This window comes from Erithacus rubecula, assembly GCF_903797595.1.
Source record: "Erithacus rubecula genome assembly, chromosome: 3".
Taxonomy (NCBI): Eukaryota; Metazoa; Chordata; class Aves; order Passeriformes; family Muscicapidae; genus Erithacus; species Erithacus rubecula.
The window spans coordinates 19,600,202-19,622,077 of NC_136689.1; the positions used below are offsets into that span (position 1 = coordinate 19,600,202).

The 21,876-nt window shown below is 37.8% G+C and overlaps 1 protein-coding gene across 3 annotated transcripts in view; it reads left to right on the forward strand.

Moving 5' to 3' along the window:
* ST8SIA6 (ST8 alpha-N-acetyl-neuraminide alpha-2,8-sialyltransferase 6) overlaps positions 1 to 21,876 on the forward strand; it is a 53,133-nt gene that overhangs the window by 23,101 nt on the left and 8,156 nt on the right. For all 3 annotated transcript variants that reach the window (XM_079299841.1, XM_079299840.1, XM_079299839.1), the window contains 4 exons: positions 3,254 to 3,352; positions 7,470 to 7,556; positions 18,390 to 18,534; positions 20,837 to 20,949. In XM_079299841.1, coding sequence (XP_079155967.1) covers positions 3,254 to 3,352; positions 7,470 to 7,556; positions 18,390 to 18,534; positions 20,837 to 20,949 — 444 coding nt within the window. The remainder of the gene's footprint in view (positions 1 to 3,253; positions 3,353 to 7,469; positions 7,557 to 18,389; positions 18,535 to 20,836; positions 20,950 to 21,876) is intronic.

Consider the following 21,876-nt stretch of genomic DNA (forward strand, 5'->3'; position numbering starts at 1 on the left):
AATGTAGCCTGATATCTGCATTGTTAGGCACATTTCAATGCAGTGCTACTCTAAGTAGTGAACAAAGTGTCATCTACTAGGTCAGGTAAATTTATTTAGTGGTACATATTGCCTTGCACAATTTTCTGAAATGATCAGAAATTTAATCTGAGTCTTGTGTCTGCACAACTTTGCCACAAATAATACAGTAGAAGTCTGGACTGCCTCTTGCACACCCATTTTTATCTAAATGCAAAAAGATTTCACTCATGTGAAGCCAAGGCCACTCTGACAGTGAAACAGAAATTCAGAAATTTAACTTTTAATGGAATGAGTCATTGTTTTGCATCTCTTGCAAATAAATTGTTTTAATTTTGTACCTTTTGCATCACATAAAGAGCACTGAGTAAATTTTATGTGTAAAAAGCCATTAAAGAAGCATTTTGGTGATCTATCATGTGGCTGTAAAAGTGGTTGTGAGACTTTAATGACAAAATGGAACAGGGATTTATTTTGTTCTATCTTTTTTCTCTGACTTCCTCTTTTTTGAATTTTTCAAGTCTTGAAAATGAGTGCATAAAAACCAATTAGGTATTAAAAAAATGAGTCAACTTGCTTGCATTGATCTTAGGAATTTAAAAGGACTAGAAGTCCGTGGAGTAAAGCTGGTATTTGAAAGAATATTTATTCATTGCCCCACAGATCTCAGGACATAATAGGAAGCTGTAAGGACTTGTAATGGTTGTCTGCACAGAGTTGTGACAGAATGTTGGTGCTCTGCTGCTGCCCGCTAATGTACCTTGCAGGGAGCTGATCAAACCTCATTGCCTTCTCTGACCTGGTTATCCTGGCAGCCTTCATGTTAGACAGGGCCACTTCTGGCCAGCTGTGGCTCAGAAGGGCTGGGGCCACTTCTCAAATCAACATTCAACATCTTAGGTTTTAGTTATAATGTAAGGCTTATATGCAGCACTTGGCTTATATCAATAGGTTTGTTTTTGTTTTTGTCTTACTTTCTTTAAGATGCTGCTTAGGCAGCTAAACTTTTGCCTGTAGCCATTTCTCTTATTTCAAGCTGCAGCTGCAAAATAATCACTTGAGGTTACAGTTAAAGAAGCAAGAGAGAAGCAGCATGATGTAGTGCTAACTAAATTTGCTTGAGAACTGGAAAGAGCCTACCTGGTTGTTCTGCATAGACAGAACCATTCAGACCAAGCTGCAATAAGCCTGTGTGCATAAATTTTGTAGGCAGAATATTTGCTAGCACTTGCTATATGAAATCTGCAGTGTTCTTTGCTCTGAACTGTGCTCTGAGAGTCTTGTGCTATTTGTATTTCGTTCCTTGAGGAAAAAATGAGATAAAGAGCTGCATGCAAAGGCAGCCAAGGAGCTCTCAGTAGGCAGTGCCAACTGTTGCAGTATATTGATATCACTGCAGAACTGAAGGGATAGAGGTTGATGTTGTGTTGTCTTACTGTTGTCCTCAACAGGAGGCATACAGACTGGGTACTTCCTTAGGGGCACTGTGTGTATACTGCAAGAATTTCTTTGTGGTGGGAGGAAAGGAAGAGGGCTGTTCTCTCCCCTCTGCAGACTACATCCTGTGGGAATTGCTACTAGGTGTGACTGAGTCTCTAGAAAATTTGTGGGCAATGGAAAGAGAAAGAAAAGCAGTTCTTTCCTTCCTTGTCAGCTATGTCCATGAAAGTCAGTTCAGCAGCACAATAAACAAGCATTTATTCTTCTCTTTCTTCTTCAGTCAGTCTTCTCATTTGAAGTGTTTAAATAGAGGAGGCTCAGGAGGGACCTTATTGATACCTGAAGGAAGGCTGCAAAGAGGATGGAGCCAAGTTCTTCTTAGTGGTGCTCAGTAATAAAACAGAGGCAGTGGGCACTAACTGAAACACAGGAGGTTCTCTCTGGCCATCAGGCATCACCTCTTCACTGGCACAGGCTGCTCAGGTAGGTTGTGAAGTCTCTATGCCTGGAGATACTCAAAAGCTTCTGGACACAGTGGTTGTTCACCCTCTTCCTGCCTGAGTAGGGAGTTTGGACTAGATGGCCTCTAGAGATGCCTTCCAACCTCAGCCACTCTGTGGTTCTGTGGCTTGAAATTACATCATTCCCAAACAAGTCTTCCAACTCACCTGGTCATAAGTCTTGTTGCCAAGAGGTCTCCATGTTGTAGCAGGTGAAGGCAGTGGAGTTGGGTCCTTGTCAGTGAAAGCAGTGATGGTTCAGAAGCACAATGCATTGTGTGCAAAGCAGGAAGGCCCTTTGTGTGTGAGTGCCTCTGTACAGAGATGTTACAGTTGTTCTCTGAGAACAGTACACAGTGTCTGTCTTCTGTGTTTCTACTTCTGGTTTGGACAAATAGGCTACAATGTGCAAGGGCTCTGGAGGCAGTGGATCAGTGGAAAGGAGCAAAACGGAGGGGAAGGTGGCAGGGAGGAACATGGTGAGGGGCAAGGAAAATAATGCCAGAGGAAAAATCTTTATGATAAATGCAATACACAGAGTGGAAGTCTGATGTTAGAAGAGAGTGATTGTATGAGATTGGACCTAGATACAGGATGAGCTGAGGTGGATGGAATAAGACCTTGGTATCTCAGTCATTTACTAATTTTACATCTCAATCTTCTACATCTTGCCCAAAGCAAGAGGACCACACAGGACTTTGGTGAAATAAGACAGGAATTAAAGATCACTGTCTGGCACTTGACTTGGTTCCTTTTGCAAATATTTGTCTTTTCTGTGTAAAAATAAAAATAAACAAGGCAGGAAGTGTTATGCTTGAGTCAGTTAGTTAAGGTCAAAGTACAAAGATCCATTTCATCTGTGGTGTTTCTTGTATATATTATATTCACTCCAAATATTGCATTTCATCAACAATTCTAGGAAGTCACATCAGTTAGATATTTTACTAGTGAATATTTTTAGTATCTTCAAAGCTTAATGTTCAGGAGGTTTTCCATGTATTTTTTTTTTTTTTAAATTACATTTGCCAATTGCAGTGTAAAGTGGAAAATGTAATTCAGACTGTGAAATAGGGTTATTATAAAGATTCAAATATTTTATAGTCTCTAGCAGGAAACTCTCTTTTAGTAATAGGAGCTTCACAATAGAAGTCCATAAGATTTGTTTGGCAATGTGTTCAGCTAAATCAACAGTTATTAATCTTATTGTCATAGTAAAGCAAATGTGACAACATTGGTAGAATATATTCTCTCTTTAAAAATTCATTGCTTTTTCTCCTCCTGCTTCTTTTTAACAGAACAACTCTTAATAAAAATGGAATTTACCAATTTGAACATGCTTCAAAATGTAAGGCAATTCAGGACAACATTTTGTCATCATCTCTCAAGACAAAAAGGTAGGTGTTTGCTGTCCTTTCTGCTTTGTTTGTTTTAAATAGAAGGGTAAAATATTGTCCTGTTTTACATAATTCTTGGTTTATTAATGTGGAGCTATGCAACAGAAAACTGAATTTGTTCAACCAACCTTTGCTGCATTTTTCCTTTATAAGATTTATTCAAGGTGGGATTGTAGCTTTTGTATTTTCACAATACCAGATTTCTTCTTGTCGGTTAGCAACATTACATTCCAAGTTATTCACAAAAATATTGAGTAGAAGTGTGGGATATAATTTCATTTTTGAGTGTCTTTTCCCTGACTCCTTGTTGTGAGCAACTTGAGCATTGTTGACCAGAGTAAGTTTGGAAATGTGCTAGTGTAAAGATTTGCTGGTTAGTCACATGATTGCAATATGATAATGAATCCATAGGAAACTAACAGTCCAATTTCAGACATGTTATAAAAAAACACCCCAGATTAATTCTGGGTTTCAGATTACTGTTATGCATTTTTCTGACATGGAGAAAAATCCAAGTTTGATACCAGTTGTGCTTAAATTCCTTGTCACTTTCCAAAGTGAAAAGGGGAGAAGCAGCCATTGTTTTTGACATGTAGCATCTTTTCCTATGTGGATGCACCAGTAAATAAAAGGATGCACCAATAAATAAAACATTGTAAGAAAGGTTTCCCATTAGGACTGAGTTGCAGCTTAAAATGGTTGGTGCCATGATTTCTTTAAAACTGGGAGCTTTCCTCCCCACTTTCCTTCATTTGGGAAGAGAAATGGAATGAGAAACAAAAAGGTGAGCTACAAAATGTGTTCTGTCATTTTACCTGTTGCCTCTAAACTGTCTCAACACTTTTGTCATTGCTGTTATCCTTTAGATATCTGCCAAAAATTAGAAGATATTAATACTTTTCCAGTGCTTTGAATGTGCATAGGAATTCTACCTTAGCCACTGCAGTTAACAGAAGGTCACTGCTTATCTGACAAATATTCTGGACAAAAAAAAAAAACAAAACCTTCCAGGTGTTATTTGTCAGTCAGGCTCAAAGTATAAGTGAGTTTCCTAGGACAGAAAATTATTATAATGGTTGTGGTGCAGGTGGCAGATCAAAACAGGACAAAACAAAACGTTTCATTCATTCACTTTTCTCAGCACTGTAATTATTATGTTGTCCAAATATTTTTATAGTTCAATTTACCTGAGCTTTTTTTATCTTAATAATAAAAGCCTTTTAGCATCAGTGAATATTTGCTGTAGGCTTCTGCGTGCCAGTGGAAATATATGTAATGTGCCAGCTTTTTAAAATGCAACAGTGGAGAAGATGACTGGGTTACAGCAGAGTCATGAAATGATTACCTGATAACCTGGATTGATTCCTTTGGAGAAGTGAGTCCCCAAGCCTCCTGCAAAGCAGAAAATGCTAACATTTGCTTTCTGAGAACAAAACAAAGTTTTCTGGGCTGTGAACTCAGCTGCAGCAAATCCCAGAGCTTCATATTGAGTCTTTAAAAAATTATTTCTAAGAATACTGTCTGTCTTGGAGTCCATTTCATATAAACCTTTTATTGGTATGAGCAGATGCCTTGCAGAGCTGCCACAGCTGAGAGCTCCTGTCCCCCAGGACAGCGTGCTGGGATGTCTGTGCTACCTGTGGCACTGTGCCAGCTGGTAAAGACAAGTTCTGACAGTCCAGAGTGTCTCTGTAAATCACAAGAGGGGTTAAACTGGATGCATAGGGTGAGCAGAGGTGATGTTCTGACTTGTAAGGACTGGGAAATGGTGATTTTTCTGTATGAGCTGGTGAGCTTGGATACCTCCAAGCAAGAGCAATTCTATCCTGGAGAGACAGTTGTGGAAAGGCTGCAGTGTTTTTGCTTTGTAATTGGTGTTTTTACCCCAAGTGAATTTTCTGTTACAAGTATGAGAAGGTCCTTACAGTTTTTGGCTGTGAGTGCCTGTGTCTCCTATGAGGTCTCAGAATTAGCATTATGGATGATGCTTTCATTCTTCTCCCTACCAAATGTTTCCCTGTAACTTGCTAATAACTTTTCAGTACATGCAATTTCTTTCTGAATGCATGGTAATTTTTCATTTCATATCTGACTCTGATCTTCATCTTATCAATGTTTTTAGGTTAGAATTTGTTTCTCTGCATTTTTTTCTCTTGGATAACAACAGTCTGAGTAACTCTTCATGGTATATTATCCTATTAATTTCTGGGGGTTTTTTTGTGAATCCAAGCATCTAAGAGTGATTTCTTGTTTAGATTGAGAAATGAAACCAGATAAGTTATTCAACATCAGAATATGAACACTCCCTGCCCTTTCCTTCTACTGACAAATATCTGACGCCATGGTGACTCAATTTAGGTATCAGCATCAGCAGGAAGGTAGTTCCATTTTCTCTGCCTGCAGTTCCAAGGTTGATAACATACCAGCAGGCAGCTGCCAAAATAAGAGGGCCTTGATCCCTGTTTGTCCATTTCCATCATTACTTGTTTATACTGGCTGTCGTGTTAGATAGAATCTTTCTTAACTGGCTTAGCACAATAAGGAAGAAGAAAAGGTACACGCATATCCTGTTTCTTATGAATTACCTTTGGCTCTGGTAGTAAAAATGAAGGCATGTGACAAGTGCAAAACCTGGCAAAAGAAAAATAGAGGAGTCAGGTAGGCACCCATAGTGACACAAGGGAGTTGGACTGGAAGGAGGAAGAATGTACTGCACTGAGTGGGATCAGCTACAATGCAATAAACCTAGATGTTTTCTTTTCCTGCTTCTAACAATTGAGTTCTCTTGAGTTGTGAAGGGCTCAATAGAATCAGTTTAGTCCTAATCCTCTAGTTCCACTGAGAGTTTGCTAAGTGTGGAGGATGAAAATTGTACATTGTCACAGGTGCAAACTGGAGCCAGAGACCAGTTTTAATGCAGCATTCCTCTTAAAATTATAATTTATTTTTCCATGTGGAAATGACATGATTTTACTCAGGGTAGGATAAATGAGTTACCTTTAGCAATTGCAGTATGTTTATGAAGCAAACAATCTATTTTGAATGTAGAGCAGAGGGAAGGAAGTTTTCAATTACCTAATTGACCTCTACTGGTACAACCACCAGAGTTTTTTTATATATTGCTTTGTATCAATTCTCATACTCTAATTAAAAACAAGTAATGTTTCTTGCCATCCCAACTCTTGTAAAACTATTCAAAATAGACACTTCTAAGTGGCAGCCTGAATAAACTCATGATTGTTTGGGTCAACACTAAGCTTTTTTGTTAAAATAATACAAGTTAGATCTTGTGTGGAGATTTGAGTCCCATAGAATTTTATTCATAACATCTATTCCATCTTTTCTTCCTATTCCCCCATGATAAATCACTTACTGTTTTTAAAAATCCTGTATTAAGATCCTGGCACAAATATGAAAAGTAGTAACATTGAACATGAAAGCAAAAATGTCTTAATTCTTTTGACTTGCATGTTACAAAGTATTTTACTTATGAACAAATTTAAATCTCTTGACTGGACTTTCAAAAGCAGAGAGCTCTTTGGTTATGTGTAGCAATGTAACTGAAGTTACAGATCACTTAAAATAGGAGATTGTTTTATTTTTAGAGACAGTTTAAAGCAAAACTTAAATCTGTAAATATTGGTCTGTTGTCTTTAGATGATTGAGCTTTGGGGAACTCTATAAAGTGAATGAAAGAAAAGGTATAAAAAGTGTTATGTTTCATCTTGGCCTGAAAGACCTTTTAAGGTTTAAACCACCAAGTACAAGAGAATTATTTATATTATTTTGGAATTTTGCACTTGAGATGATTTCTAATAATTTCAAAATATTTATGGGCAGTTATGTAAGTTTGAAGCAAGTGTACTTTTGAAAGTTTCTGAAGTTCATTAGGACACCAGTACTAAGAAGAGATGTTTAATAGGTCACGATAATTAGATGAGGATGGTGCTGTTATAAATTACAAAAATAAAATAGGTCATGGAGTTCTAAAAGCAATCTATTATATATGCACCATGCACATTATTATTAATAAATGCATCATTTGAATGTTTTTAGAGAGTGTTTCTAAATATACATACATATATATTCTAGTGTTTGATGTTATTTCCTTTTTTAGATATTCAGAAGATTATTATCTTCACATAGCCACAAAACTGCAGAACTGCACCTGGGTAAAGAAACCAGAAGAATCTACAAAATTCAGGTAATGTTCATTGTCTCATTTAGAAAAACTCTTTTACCCTATATTTTTCTAACAAACCATAGATTTAAATATTCCCTTTTAAACAGATAATTTTATATTGCTTGTAGCTATTTCAATGAATTTTTGTGTGCTGGGGCTCTTGTTTGTTGGAATTTAACTGTGTAAACTAAGTAGAATAAAAGAACTACAAATGTAATTTAATCTGTCTTCACTATAATGAGTAGTAAACTAATTTAAGTAGAATTAATTAAAATATTCCTGGCATAAATCCTACAGTGTTTAAGAAGTACTAGTAGTATTATTTTGTCGGTCTGAACTGACACTGATAAAAGGCTGTAATGAAGCAGTGTGTTCCTCACCCCAGGACAATTGCCTGTATTGCAGAAGTGCCCAAGGCACTCATTATGTTTGTCACTGTATGTCATGGCCCCTGAGCATGGCAGCACATGATTCCTTCTGGCCTTGTTCAGGATGGCACAGAAGGTTATGCTCAGTAGGGATGGTGAGCTCTGGAAAGTCTAAAAAAAAGCCTAAAAAACTCTCATTTGGAAATCATGGTTTTAAAGAGCAGCTTCACTGTGCCATCCCTGTTGTCTCCAGGGAAAAAAGTTCTCTTAAATTGCATTTTTACATGGATCAGAATTAAAGATTCTGTCTTGATTGTTAAAAAGTAATAAACTGACCTGTCTTCCAACTCTTTGGAGTTAAATAGCATTGAGAGCTTAACATCTACATGTTCAGCATCATCCCTTTGGAAGAAGTAGTTTTAGGGTGAGGGAAGACAAGGTAAAAGGTTTTGTGCAATCTAAATTGCTGTGTTTGCTGTGTATCACAGCTGACTGATGGTATTTTCCAAAGTTGAGGAAGGATTATACAGAGAGTTACAGAAACTCTGCATTGACTCAGGCAGTCCTTAGCTTGCACAAAGCTATCAAGCATGATAAGGAGCTGTAAAGCAGCCCATCCCATTTCAGAACAGGCAAGTGCTTGGCACAGAGTTGACAGGAGATGAAGCTGCTCTCACCTGCTCCTCACCCTGCTACATTTGAGCTTTTTGTTTTCCAATCTAGCTTTTGTTTTAAACTTCTCTTCCTACCAAATGGACCAGCCACCACCTACCAGCTATTTGCTGCTGTTTCTACTGTACTGGGTGTTTGAATCAGTGGCACAGTAGTCACTTCTTGGTTCAGCCTGACTTCTTCATTTATTGCTTATACCATCTCACCTCCACCAGCCAGTTCTACATCTTCTAGGCCTATGGGCAACATCCAAAACATCATATAACTGGACTTTATGTACAGGATGCTTACTGTTCCTCATGCTCTCTTTGGCTTCTAGCAAGGAGTATGGGTCATAAGTGGGTTATGCAACCAATGATCAAACTGGAGAAATTCAAAAGAGAAAACTGTGGGATGCACTAAGCCACCAAAAAAGTGTGGACTCTGTGGACATTGAGGTGATCTTACTAGCTTTAGTTTAGCTCAAATATCAAGCAGAAAACCATTTTGTAAAAACTATGGTTCATTACAGGTTGGACAAACTCGTTACTGAATCAACATTCAAGGGCTATACTCTTATAGTTTCCTTTGTTTTTAACATCCAAACTAGCTGGAGTATTAGCTAGTTCATATGTATGTAACCCATGCTGTAATTCTGATGACAGTACTATGTATTCTATTCCTGAAATTTGATCTGATTTAGTGTAATCAAAGATTTCCATTTATGTGACTAAGGACTGGTGCTTTGGCGTAGGGCATTGAGAATTATTATTTTACAAAAAATTGGGTGTTTTTATATGTCTTGTCTTTTTCATTCTCAATCTCCTCTATTGTTTTTTGGAAATAGGATATTAAAATTTTACAGTTGTTCTTAACCCATGACCATACTGGAGATTTTCAAGGCTCCCATCAATAGAGTCTTTAAAAAAAAAGATTTAAAAAAGAAAACAATTTTTAAAATAAAATTTTCTGGATAAATCTCCATGCTTACAGCACTCCCAGATTTATCAGACTTAAGCCAGCAACTAGCTTTGGAAGGGCACTTTAGCTGAGAAATTATGCATTAACAGAGCTGTGGGGGTGAAAAAGTTTCTAGAATTGTAGTGAAATTAATTAATAATCTGTGGTCGGTAGATCTCTTCTTTTTTCTGACTTAGCCTAGTATCAGTAATAGCTGTGTAATACAAATATTATACAGTCTGAAAATCTCATTAAGTAGGTAGATAAACACACCCATTTCAAGAAGAGGAAATTAATCTCTCAGTTGTGCAGCAGAAATTGGATACTACAACCAGCCACCTTCAGCAGGAGAAGGTTGAAGCACCCTGTGTCACATTATTCACCTGCCAGTGCCACCAGAACTCTGCCTGCTGACAAGACTGCAGAGAAGCTGCTTGACTTCTTTTCCTGTTTGTCCATCTGTTAAATGGAGTGAACACTTAGATGCTTCCCAGGCACGGTGTCAATTTTATGGCATCTCTCCATTATCCTGAAGTTCCAAAGAACAGGCATGCATATTTATAAGGGATTTAATGCCTTTTACTTCAGGGCATAAACTAACTTCTAATTAATGAGGTTCAAGAGCAGCTTCTCCTGGGTAGTTAATTTTTCACAGAAGCTTTCCTGTGTTTTCCTTTGCAGCTTTTGCTGTTGGCTTCTGTCATGCTACTAATGGAGTGAAGGAATATGTGATTTAAGCTAGTAACTCCTATGTTCCTAGAAGACAGCACTGTGTGCCAGGGAGAACATCCATTCTCATTGCAAGCTGTTCTCCCAGCAGATCCAGGCCAAATAAAAGGATATGAATTAGAAGTGCAGTTCAGAAAAGAAATATTTATCTTTTTATTTGGCAAAAGGGCTACAGCTGACAGCTATGTCTGGCACAAAATGCAGTGTTTTTGCCAACTCACTGTTGGAGAGCAGAGTACAGGACTCCAGGCTGACCCTCTATTATCTGGCTCAGCTTTATCCTGCAGCTGTGCAAAATGTGACCATTTGTTGTCAGAGGGCTGCCCTTTCCCAGATGGCCCCTCTAAAGCTGCTCTGCTGTGCAGGCCCACATGTTCTCAGCTAGGTTGCTATCTGGCAGTGTTCACTGGTTCTTGATGGCTACGTGATGTTTACACATGCATTTCTCCAAATCAGGAAAAACAATCCATGATCTCTTTAATACTTTCTATATCCACAGCCACTCTTCTGTGGTTGACTTTTGTCCAGATTTTGTCAGGGAACCAATCTCCTGGCATTTCACTTATTTTTGTGTCTATAATGGTGACATCAGCATTGCCAGATATACGCTGCCCTCAGAGGAGCAAGTGCCAGCACTTGGTTCATTACTCCTAGAATCTAGTGAAGATTTATTGTGCCACACACAGTATTTGTCAGTCATTGTTAAAAGAGTGGTGTAAGTAGTATCCTGCTAACAGTGATTTTGGGAGTCTTCTCCAAAATTTACTCTCAGGGACATGTAGAAAACTATATTTTTATTCAGAATTTTCCTTTATAAAATTTGTCTTCTCTTGACATTTTAAAAATGTATTTTGTTCTTTATGGCTCTTCAATCATCTAGTATCTCCACATTGTCTTTGTTTCTAAGCCCTGCTGAGTTCATCCTCCCTTCCCAGGATTACATCAGCTCTATCTTGTTCTAGACAGAACAAGTCCTTGGATTTCTTCTTTGTAAGAGAGAAACTTGGAAAAGTGGGGAAAATAATCTCACAGCTGCCTAGAAGGGTCATCCTTAATGATGATGATCCTTTTTCTAGGGAGAAAAAGCTGTGCTGGGTAGCCTCTGCAAAGGATCTTCTAGCTACAGTCAGCAGAGTCTCAAGTTCCTTAGGTAACCTGAATATTAATTATTATATTAGTATTCTTCAAAGGTTTTCCCCTTTAAAGAAGTATTTCATTAGTGCAACAAATTACAGAGCCCAATTACGTGCAAGCTGTAATTGTTTTTCAACACCTCCACATCTCTGCTTTGCAGACTTTTAAGCTTGATTTACTCTCATTTGTACTATACATGAATGGTATCAATTTGCAGGTTTTCAAAATAGTTGCGACTCCAGTTTTTGCAGGAAGCTACAAAATACTTAACACAGGCCTCAAAATGCAGATTATAGAATACCATTTCTTGAAGAGATTAGTTTTGTTGTAAGCTACTCTCTAACCCATATAACAGTATTGCTTATCACATCTGTGTACTGCAATGAACCCCAGCTGAAACACAAATAAAACACACTGCAAGGTCAATTTATCCTTATATAAGCTCATACCACCACATAATCAATAGCTTTTCTAACACCAAACAGATCAATACTTCTGTTGTAATCTCTAAAATCTTTCAGTTTACAAGAAAGTGCACAGAGCTCAGACTGCAGAGCAATTAAGGGTCCATTTGCTGCACAGATTTAATAGATGATATGTAAAATAATGAGTATATATTCAAAGACATTTTATTTCAGGAATGAAAAGGGTGGAGAGATAATAATTAGTGACAATTTGAAGAAATGCTTGAATTATTTAATTGGCCTACAGACTATTATGTACTTTTTTAAAGGATGGAGGATTCCTATAAGGAGAATCTAATTTTGGATCAGTCTGAGCTAATTATGTCTTCATGACAGACTCTCTAAATAGTCTTTGGTTTGAAAATTTTATTATACTTTTTACATATTCAGCCTTGATTTCAGATTCAACCCTTTTGGCTTTATTTGTCTTAGATATTTATGATGTTACTTAATTTATAGGCAATTCAAGGGCTATCAATATATCATTCCCCTTCAACATGTTCTCTTTCAGATATCAGATCTGACGACTCTTTTCTTAAAGTTTGGAATATTTCATAATATGCCTCATTGCACTTTGATTGACACATTGACTTGGATTGACAAGAGCCTGGAGAAGCCCGTATCATTGTCTAGAGCCCCCAGTGCAGTACAATAAGACAATTTCTTGCTCATTATAAAATATCACAGAAATGGACATAGATAAAATAGTCTTTCTGTTTGTAGTTGTGCCCTTGAAATTTTGCTGTTATGTAGTAGAATGTTTTGTTCTTCTACTGTCGCAACACTCTGCAGTGTGAAACATCAAATTCTTTGATGTCTTCAGATGTACAGCACAATAACTCATGTGAACTAATGATTATAAATATCCAAGCTAGGTAAACTATTAAAACCAACTTAACAAACTTGTGTGCTTGTGTATTAAAGCAAGCACAAAACTTTTTCTGGTTTGTAGTAATACACAGACTTTTTTCACTTGAATATTTTGAACTTGCAAGCTGTGCTGTGAAGTCCACTTAGCTCACAGGACTTACAGCTTTAAATATTTGCTAGTTATAATTTGTGTTTAGGTCTCTTGTAAGTGATGTTTTAGTGTCTAGGGTAACTGAAAATCTGCAAGGAGATACACCTACTTAAGCATTGCTGGTGTTAATAATATGCAGGTACTTTATAACAGGACTGTTATGATACTGTTTCTGCAAACATTCACTTCATAGATGTTTGTAAATGGTGACTTAAAACCAAATAGCTTTACACCATTATTGAAAAAAGTTTGTCCTGATCACTGTTAAAATGCTCCAGTTGTTGAAATTTTGCACCTTGTCTAGACAAGCTCTTTCAGTGTGTTTCCTAGTACTGAATTTAAGCTCTCTTTAGAGCAAATTAAAATTATTTTCTTCACCCTTCCCACAATGACCTTAAAGGACAATTCAGCATCTACTATTTCTAACAATATTTTGAATATTTTGATACTTCTGCAGTGTCTATCTCCATCCATTTTTCTCCTCCTCCTACCCCAGTTTAGTCCAATGCATAGCAACAGTGTGAAATACTTCACACTTCTCAGCAATGACAAATGCCTTCAGGCCACAGATCCACAGGCAATGTTGTCATACTGAAGCATTTTCAATGGAAAAAGTTTGGTGGAATGGGAAATTTTTGAACTCTGAAGAAGTTTTTTACATAAAGACAAATTCGTGCTCATTATAGATTCTTCCCATATCACCCCGTGCTCGCTTTTGAACCAGCTGTGATAGTCTGCTAACCCTTGGCTGGCCATTGATTGTTTTAGCCCTTGTGGTTGGTCCACACTGAGTTGTTGAAGATTTTGGGATGCTTGCTGTATCTTCAGGATATCTGCACACTGTGACTTGTCAGCAGGCACATGCAGCCTGTGTAGAAGGCTCAAATCAGCTAAAATGCACATATTCATACTAACACAGAACCAAGATAGCTAATTGTGCTGCTATTGTGGCTACAGGGCAACTGCAGGAGCTGCAAAGGTACTATATCAGCATATTTAGAGCATGTGTATTCCACTAAACACAGTGGACTATCCATATGGAGTGTTTGTTATGCAGAAAAGTTTGGAAACGTGTAATCAAAGCAACAGCCCTCTGTTACTGCCAGCCGTTCAGCATGGAAAATCTGAATAGCAGTTGGAAAATAACATTATTTAGCTTGTCTCACAAGACAAAATAATTTTGGCAACTTGCTCAAGAAACCTTCAAGAAAGGATTTTTTGGTAAGGTCTCAGTGGCCATTAACCTGAAGAAATTATTTGGATGCCATAGGCTCAAAATTCTGTATCAGCTGAACAGCAATACAGACTTGGGTCCTGCACCCTTCAGCCACAAAGGAAAAAATTCAGTGAAAGTGTATGCTGAGCAACCAAAATCATTCTTTAGTGCAACTATGTATGATTCTGAGTTGTCTAATGTGATCAAAACTTCCCAGACAAATGCAGCACAGCCCTCCACTTAGGTTATCATGACTGTACTTACTCAGTCATATGAGATATATATTACCAGTCAATATGGCATAGTCTTTTTCCAGTTTCTGACTTTCTTCCTCACCTATTACAAATGTCTGTTCTAGATAATGCAGTCAACTCCCTTTCTGCTTATCTTGGCATAAGAAATATCTGTGTTTGGAATTATGCCTCAGGATTAAAAAATAACTCCTAGATATCACTCAGCTTCCAAATCCCTGCAGGAGAAATGTTGGAGGAAAAGGCTCTTCCAAATAAGAAACTTTCAGTAATAACCTCTGCTACACAGGAGGTATTTTCCAAAACTTGGGTACTTTGACTCAAGCATCACCTTCAGTCTGGTCTTGTTATGCTGTGACTGGATCATAAACACACTTTGTTCTAGGGCAACCCTGCTAGTCTCTGATAAAAGCTGAAGCTTAAACCTTCTTACTGTAAGCTACATTCATGCTCTGAATGGTATGTGATGGATACTCAGCCTGTATAGCAGCATCCTATCTTCCAAGAGCTGCTTCCATATATCAGGGTTTTCTCCCAGTCAGAACAATGTGAATCACTCTCTAGTAAAAACAAACAAACAAAAAACCCCAAACAAACAACAACCAAAAAACCAAAACAAACTAACAAAAAAAAAAAACCAAAAAAACAAAAAAAACCCAAAAGTAAATAAAAAAAGGTTACTACTGTTTGGTGCTGTTACAATTTTGACCCTTGCTTCTTATCCCACCATCCTATTTCCTTCTCCCCAGGTGGCATGACACAAGTTAAAATGTCTTGGCTTTGCAGCTGCTCACCTAGAGCCCTTGTGGGATACATGTGTTAATCTTATGAAGTAAATGCTCCTCAGTGAGTTGTCACCTCCTGACAGACCATATGAATGACATTAATACTCTGATGAAATTGCAGTAATATATTGCTTAAACTGCCCAGTCTCTACTCCTTCCTCATCACTTGCTCTTAGTTGTAGATGACTGTGTTTCACAGCTTGTACAAAACCCTGTGTGAACAGATTGCTGAATACACTGACGTGGATAATGCTGTCTGCAGGTTGCATGCATTCCCACTGGAGCTTTGTACAGGGATGCTTGAGCACAGTGGGATTCTGTGTCATGATTTGATCTAAGTAAAATGTTTCTATTGTTACCACCAAATTTTTAGCATGGATGCTCTAAGAACATTTGTCATTACTCACTATGTATTCTCTTGTTCTTACTGTGTTTCTGGACTAGCTTGTCTCTGTTTTACTTCCTCACTGAATCCGCACTATTAATTTAAACTATTATTTTCTTATTAATTCTGATATCTGTTTTTCTTCTGGACTGTTTCTGCTTTTATTGAAGCACTTGTTCTTGTGGAATGAGTAATAAAAAGCAAAAGCATGTCATCTCTATTAATGAATGGGATCTGTTATCAGTTTGCCTTTTCAGGGTCTGGTAGCCATCACACACAAAAGAGCTGTTTCACTAAAGTTGGCAGGAATATTCTGGCATTATTCCTTCTCTGCTGAATGCCCAGTGGTTGACACAGGTAATGTTTAGGCCTGGTTCATTTAGCTTCAAGAAAATGAGCAAGGAAATCAGCATAAAGGGTTATATGATTCCTCATTTCCATGTGAGTGCCAGAGAGCAGTGAAGGGCAGCTGCTTCCTGAGGGACAGAGTGTGGGATTCCAGCACTGTAACCTGGCCAGCAGAGCAGAAACTGGTAGCTGGGCTCATCCCACCCCTAGCAGGAATGGGGCAGCCCTAGCCCAGGCATGAGCACCTCCCTGGGAACAGGATAGACACAACTGGAGACTGGCCCTGCTGTGCTGTTTCTGAAGCAGCAACTGGAAGATTGAAATAGAGTCTTGGGCCCCAGACAGGATAGGGACAGCCCCAGGATGCTGGATAGTAGTGAGGCTTGCTGGAGCCCTTAGGACCTGGCAGTGAGATCTGAATCCTCTTATTGCTACAGTATTTTTTAAGACTAGAAAGAGCTGGTTATAGCAAAAAGTGACAAGAAAGAAAAGCAAGCATGCTCCAGTCAAAAACAATAACACTGGTTCCATAATATCCAGTGTTCCCAAGCATCGTAATTTCACTCTACTGCCTTACTGCATCATTTTTACTTTGCCATGTATTTAGAATAGGATACTCTATGTGCACAGAGCAGTTGTTTTCACCATGTGGGTATCTCCTGACCCCAGACCATACCTGCAGTTCCACCCACAGCCTTGGACCTGGTGGTTTTCATTGGCCACAGATCTTCCCTGCCCCTTCAGGTTTTGAGCAGGCCAGTGGGAATCACCATATTTAGGGAGTGAAATAGAATACAGCTTATGGAAATCTGCTTCCTCTCTCAGGAATGACATTTTCTGGTTACTCTCCTAGTGTGGTTATTTCAGATCTGTGCCATCCCAGTACCCAGGCTTTCCCAGTGTTCCTCATACATCTGGAAACTTTGCCTTGGAGGAGTTTTAGAGCTCAGTTTTCAAAAAGGGTTAATATATACCAGTAAGTCATCTAGCAACTGAAATGATGCTCTTTTCTTTCTTTGTCTCCTTTTGCATTTTATGTATAATTCAAACCAACCTTCCCAAGTTTTTTTTCCCCCTCGTTTTGACCATTTTCTCAAGAGAAGTGAGATTAAGAGTTATCCCAGACATGTTCATTCTCTTCTCTGTCTTCTGAGAAACAGTGTTTAGGTTCTTCTGTGACTATGCTTCAGTTCAATCAGAAACATTAAGTTATTATTTTTGTAATATTTTATAATATTTACAATAATATTTACAATAATTATTTTTAAATGTTTATTATTGTTATTCAAGTATTTTCTCTATCTACATTTTTGATAAAGTGAAATGAAGCAGCTTTTCTTAGCTGTGTCTTACCGCATTAAAGTCAGCCCACTTTCAAGCAGAATTTGGTTTCTAATAAATAACTAGTTTCAACAATTTGTTTTACTTTCGACATTGAAACAGTATGAAATAAAGCTTTTCTATTCCTTTGGCTCTAATGGTAATTTTTTTTTCTTCTCAATTAACCTTCATTGTGGTATTTTCAAAATTCTGGGCAATTCTGTTATAAATGTATTTTCTTCTCTAAACTGTTAGTAGTTCTCTTAGTATCTCACCTAATGAGAAATCTGTTTCCTAGCAATTGATACATAATGTCTGCCCATTAATATTTCAGCCTTACAGCCTGAAAATCAGATCCCATGGCAGCAGAGAAGACGTTGTTGCCTAAAGCAAAATGAATTATAGTATTTTGGGTCTGATTTCAAAGGTCTGATGGGGATTTTAATTTCATTTTGTTTCATTTCATTTCACTGTTAATAATATAGAATGTTCACACGTAATATTTTTATAAGTTTGGAGGTAACAGGAATTGTAAGATGAGTGATAGTCTTCACTCCCACAAAATATTTGAGTAGTGAATCCCTTGCATGTTTATTTATTTAAGGTCTTCTGCTAGGTGTTTTGAGGAGCAGCTAGGCTATGTGTCTTCTTTATGTACAAGTTGTTATGTAATTTATTTAACATCTGTGGTACTGTGCACAGGAGAATTGTGATGAACAGTTGCAGAAATTATTATTAATTAATTGGCTTGCAACCATCTAGATGTTCAGTAAGTACCACTGTCAGTGCCTTCCTTCTCAATCTCTTTTATTTCCTTTTTTTTCCTCATTCTTCAGCCTTCTAGCTTCTTACAATCACTTGTTCTGTATTGATGAAAATCACATTTTTAATTCTTTCGGGACTGAAATCTCTCAGTGTTTCTATATTAATCTTAGCATTTGATAATATTGAGGAGATTGATTTTAACTTTTTCTTAGTGGGGAAAGGAGACCAAGAGATAAAACCAGTTATCAGTTCTTGGTCTGATTAGTTTCTGAACTTTTGCTGTAAAAATGGACTTGCTCAGCAAAGCAAGTCAAAGGAAATGATATCATAGAAGGTTAATATAGCCTTTTGCTGCTAGTTAATGTAAACTGATGTTCATTGATGTGGTTCTCTAGCACTGCTTTTCCACTTATTTGCCTGTCTTTGAGCAGATTTTGTTTGTTTGTGTTTTTTGCAGGTCAGAATTAGCTTCATGCTGTGATGCAGTCCACAATTTTATTGCTTCTCAAAGCAATAGCCCACTGGGAAGTAACATGAGTTATGAAGTGGACAGTAGAAAGACTATCCGCATTACAGAAGATATTTTTAAGATGCTGCCTGTGGTAAGAACTGTATCTTTTACTTGTTATTATAATCACAGTATGTATATTTTGGGTTAGTCATTGAGGTGCCATGATCCTCTGGAAGAGACCCATCAGCCCCTGTATGCAATTTATACACTTCTTTATTCACCTTGCAAGGTGTTGTTTTTGTTTGATTGGGTGTTTGTTTTTTGTTTTTTGGTGGGTTTTTGGTTTTTTTTTTGTTTGTTTGTTTGTATTTTTAAGACTTACTCTGCAGTGTTAGAGGCATTTACAGATATCATAGATAATAGATTGGAGGTCTAGTTGCTAGAGAGCACAAGTGGTGCCTGGCTTGGCAGCCAGTTGAATTCAGGAGCAAATACTCTGAGAATGCTTGCCTTGCTTTTGTCATTCCTGTTTTAAAAGGCATTTGAATCTGGAAAAAAACATTTCATATTCCTCATATGCCCATGCCATTTCCAGTGCAGGCTTGGGCATGTAAGTTATGAAAGATATTTTGGTGGTAAACCTGATACAGAATAGCATAGAATATAATAGAGTAGAACAGAGACATTTCAGTTGAGAGGGAGAGGGACACATGATGGTCACATAGTCCAACTGCCTGATCTGGGCTGATCAAGTCAAAGCAAGTTATTAAGGACATAGTCTACATGCCTCTTAAACACTGACAGCTGGGGACAGCAACCACCTCTCTAGGAAGCCTGTTTCAGCAATTGACCATCGTCTTGGTAAAGAGATGCTTATTAATCTCCAGTCTAAACCTTCCCTGGTGCAGCTTAGAACCATACTGATAGGTCCTATCACTGGATACAATGGAGAAAAGATCAGCACCTTCCTCTCCCCTTGCCTTCCTCAGAGATCAATGAGATTACCTGGCTTTTTCTCCAAACTATACACATCACCCATTCTTCATAGGACGTTTCTTCCAGCCCTTTCACTAGCTTTGTTACCCACTGGGTGTTTGCAGCCAGAAACACAGATTGAGAAAAGGAGTCAGGCTTTGTACCTCAGGATTACAGTACACATACAAGACCTTGAGACTAGACAACGAATTTGTATTTGGTTTCTTGAAGCTAAGAGTACATGGGAACCCTCTTACCCACCTCTGGCATTCTTTATCTATTGTGAGTCTAGTTCTTCCTAATACTCCTGTGAATCAGTCTTTATTGGCTTCATTGCAATAGAGGATACAGTGATTCCAAATTTAAGCTGGAGAAGTGAAAAAGGTAGTATGTTTTATGTGCACATATACATGCTAAATTACCTGGAATTGCCTGGCCTTTGTGTTCTCCTACCATCCTTTCAGAATTGAACAAAATATTTGAACATGTTGTTTTGTAATATATTGCCAGACAATATGGCATTTGCCCCTTTCCTCACACTTTTTGCCTTGTTCATAACAGTGTCTCTTCTTGCTTTTCTTTGGGCAAGCTGATGAGAGAAGAAAGAAGGATAATGCTTTCCATAAGCAAGTTTTGAGTCACTTTTACAGCTGGGTTTAATTTCTGCAGTTAAAGTATCCCAGCTGCTGGCCTCTGGTGAATGTCAGTGTTCCCACAGCAGAAGAAGTTAAGCAAGATGTATGAAAAGTTTCTGAGACTGGGATAATAGCCAGCTACATTAATGTCCAACAGCCAACAATTTACATTAACTTTCTAGGTTGTAAACTGTACTGGTTCTCAAGTGGATGCACTTAGCTCCCACTCAGCTTCCCCACTGCAAGACAGCAAGCTGTAAAAAGAAGAGGAGCAGAGACTGTGAACAGCCAGAAACAGTAACCTCTTCAGTGAGCCCCACATACATGAAGAGTTAAGCCAGGGCACATCATTATCCTTTACAGCATCTTCAGGTTCCTCTAAATTTGTTATTCTTCTTCAAATGTAATTGTATGATGAGACAGTGAGGAGAATTTACCAAGTTACCTTCTATCAATCCAGAAAGTAAACACTATATGACAAATCCCAGGCTGTTACAGTGCAAAGGAAAATGGGTAAATTTAAACTATCTTCAGTATAAATTAGTTCTTTGGCTTGTGAAAGTGTCAATTCCACTCTTAGATAGTTTCAGTGTTAAGTGTGTTTAAAAGTTACTAAGTTTTAACAATCTAGTATCATTCTCTCAAAGTTCTAATAGCAGGGGTAACAGTTCTCTGTCAGTGCCTATTTTTGGCTCTTGGCTGTCCAGGCTAGCAATCCTGTCTGCTGAATGATGAATGCTTTTACTGGGGATTTACCAGATTAAACCTGCTAGATCAAATAGACACAAAGAAACAATCAAAACACTTACAAAGAATTGGCTGCATCTTTTTATTTGTTTGCAGTCCTCTCCTCTTTCAGTCTATCGCTTCAAGAACTGTGCTGTAGTTGGAAATGGAGGCATTCTGAAAAATTCCAGCTGTGGAGATGAGATCGATAGTTCTGACTTTGTGTTCAGGTAAGAGCTGCTTCATCTTCCTGAAGTGTGTCCAACATTCTGAAAACTTGGCAGGATTGGAAGTCTGCCAATGCCCATTTGTAGCAATGAGGAAGGATCTTGACAATTCTTTATTTCTGCCTCTTTAAGGATACTTCTCCTTTTTAGTTTTCAGAATGCTGCTAATTAAAGAGTGGGCTGGATGATGCAAGTATGATCTGTGATTGCTAAGTCACCTTGCAGTGATGTGAAATATGATTATCTGGGAAACTGACATTTCTGATAATTTAAGATCCTTTAGGAGACTGGTATTAAATGTCACATGTGTATCTCTGGTTTAACAAAGCGTTTTCTTAGCCATAGTTTTTCTCACCCATGTAGCTACTTAATTGTCCTGATATTTGTTTCATCTGTTACTCAATTTAAAAATTAAGCATCTATTTAAGTAGTATCTCCCTGGGTAGACTGGGAGAAAACCAGATGCACTCTGTGTAATTTTGCCCACTCTCAGTATGTGAATCACAGTTTGTAGTTCATGCAAAGAAACAGTGCAACAGAGGGAAGTTTCCTTTCTCAGTGATGTCCAATCACACAGCATGCTGGATTTTGTTTCCTTTTCTTACTTTTTCCTAATATTTAGGCTTTTGAAAATCTAAGAAAAAAAAAAACCCAAAAAACTTTCCAATTAGATAACTGTTTTAATAAAAATGAGAAGTCTCTGTACTAAGATGCTAAACTTACTAACTGACTGAATTTTTAAAAATTCGCTCTTTACATTTTACAGAAATCACTCTTTCTGCAATAGGGCAAGTTATGCTGTTGTTAGAAGACTTAGTAAAAGAAATGCACTGTTTAGGCAAGAGGGGCAATATTTCCTAGCAACCAGCCTAGGGCATTCATAGACTGGCTCCTCCTGGGATTTTGACTGTGCTCCTGGTTTGTGATGGA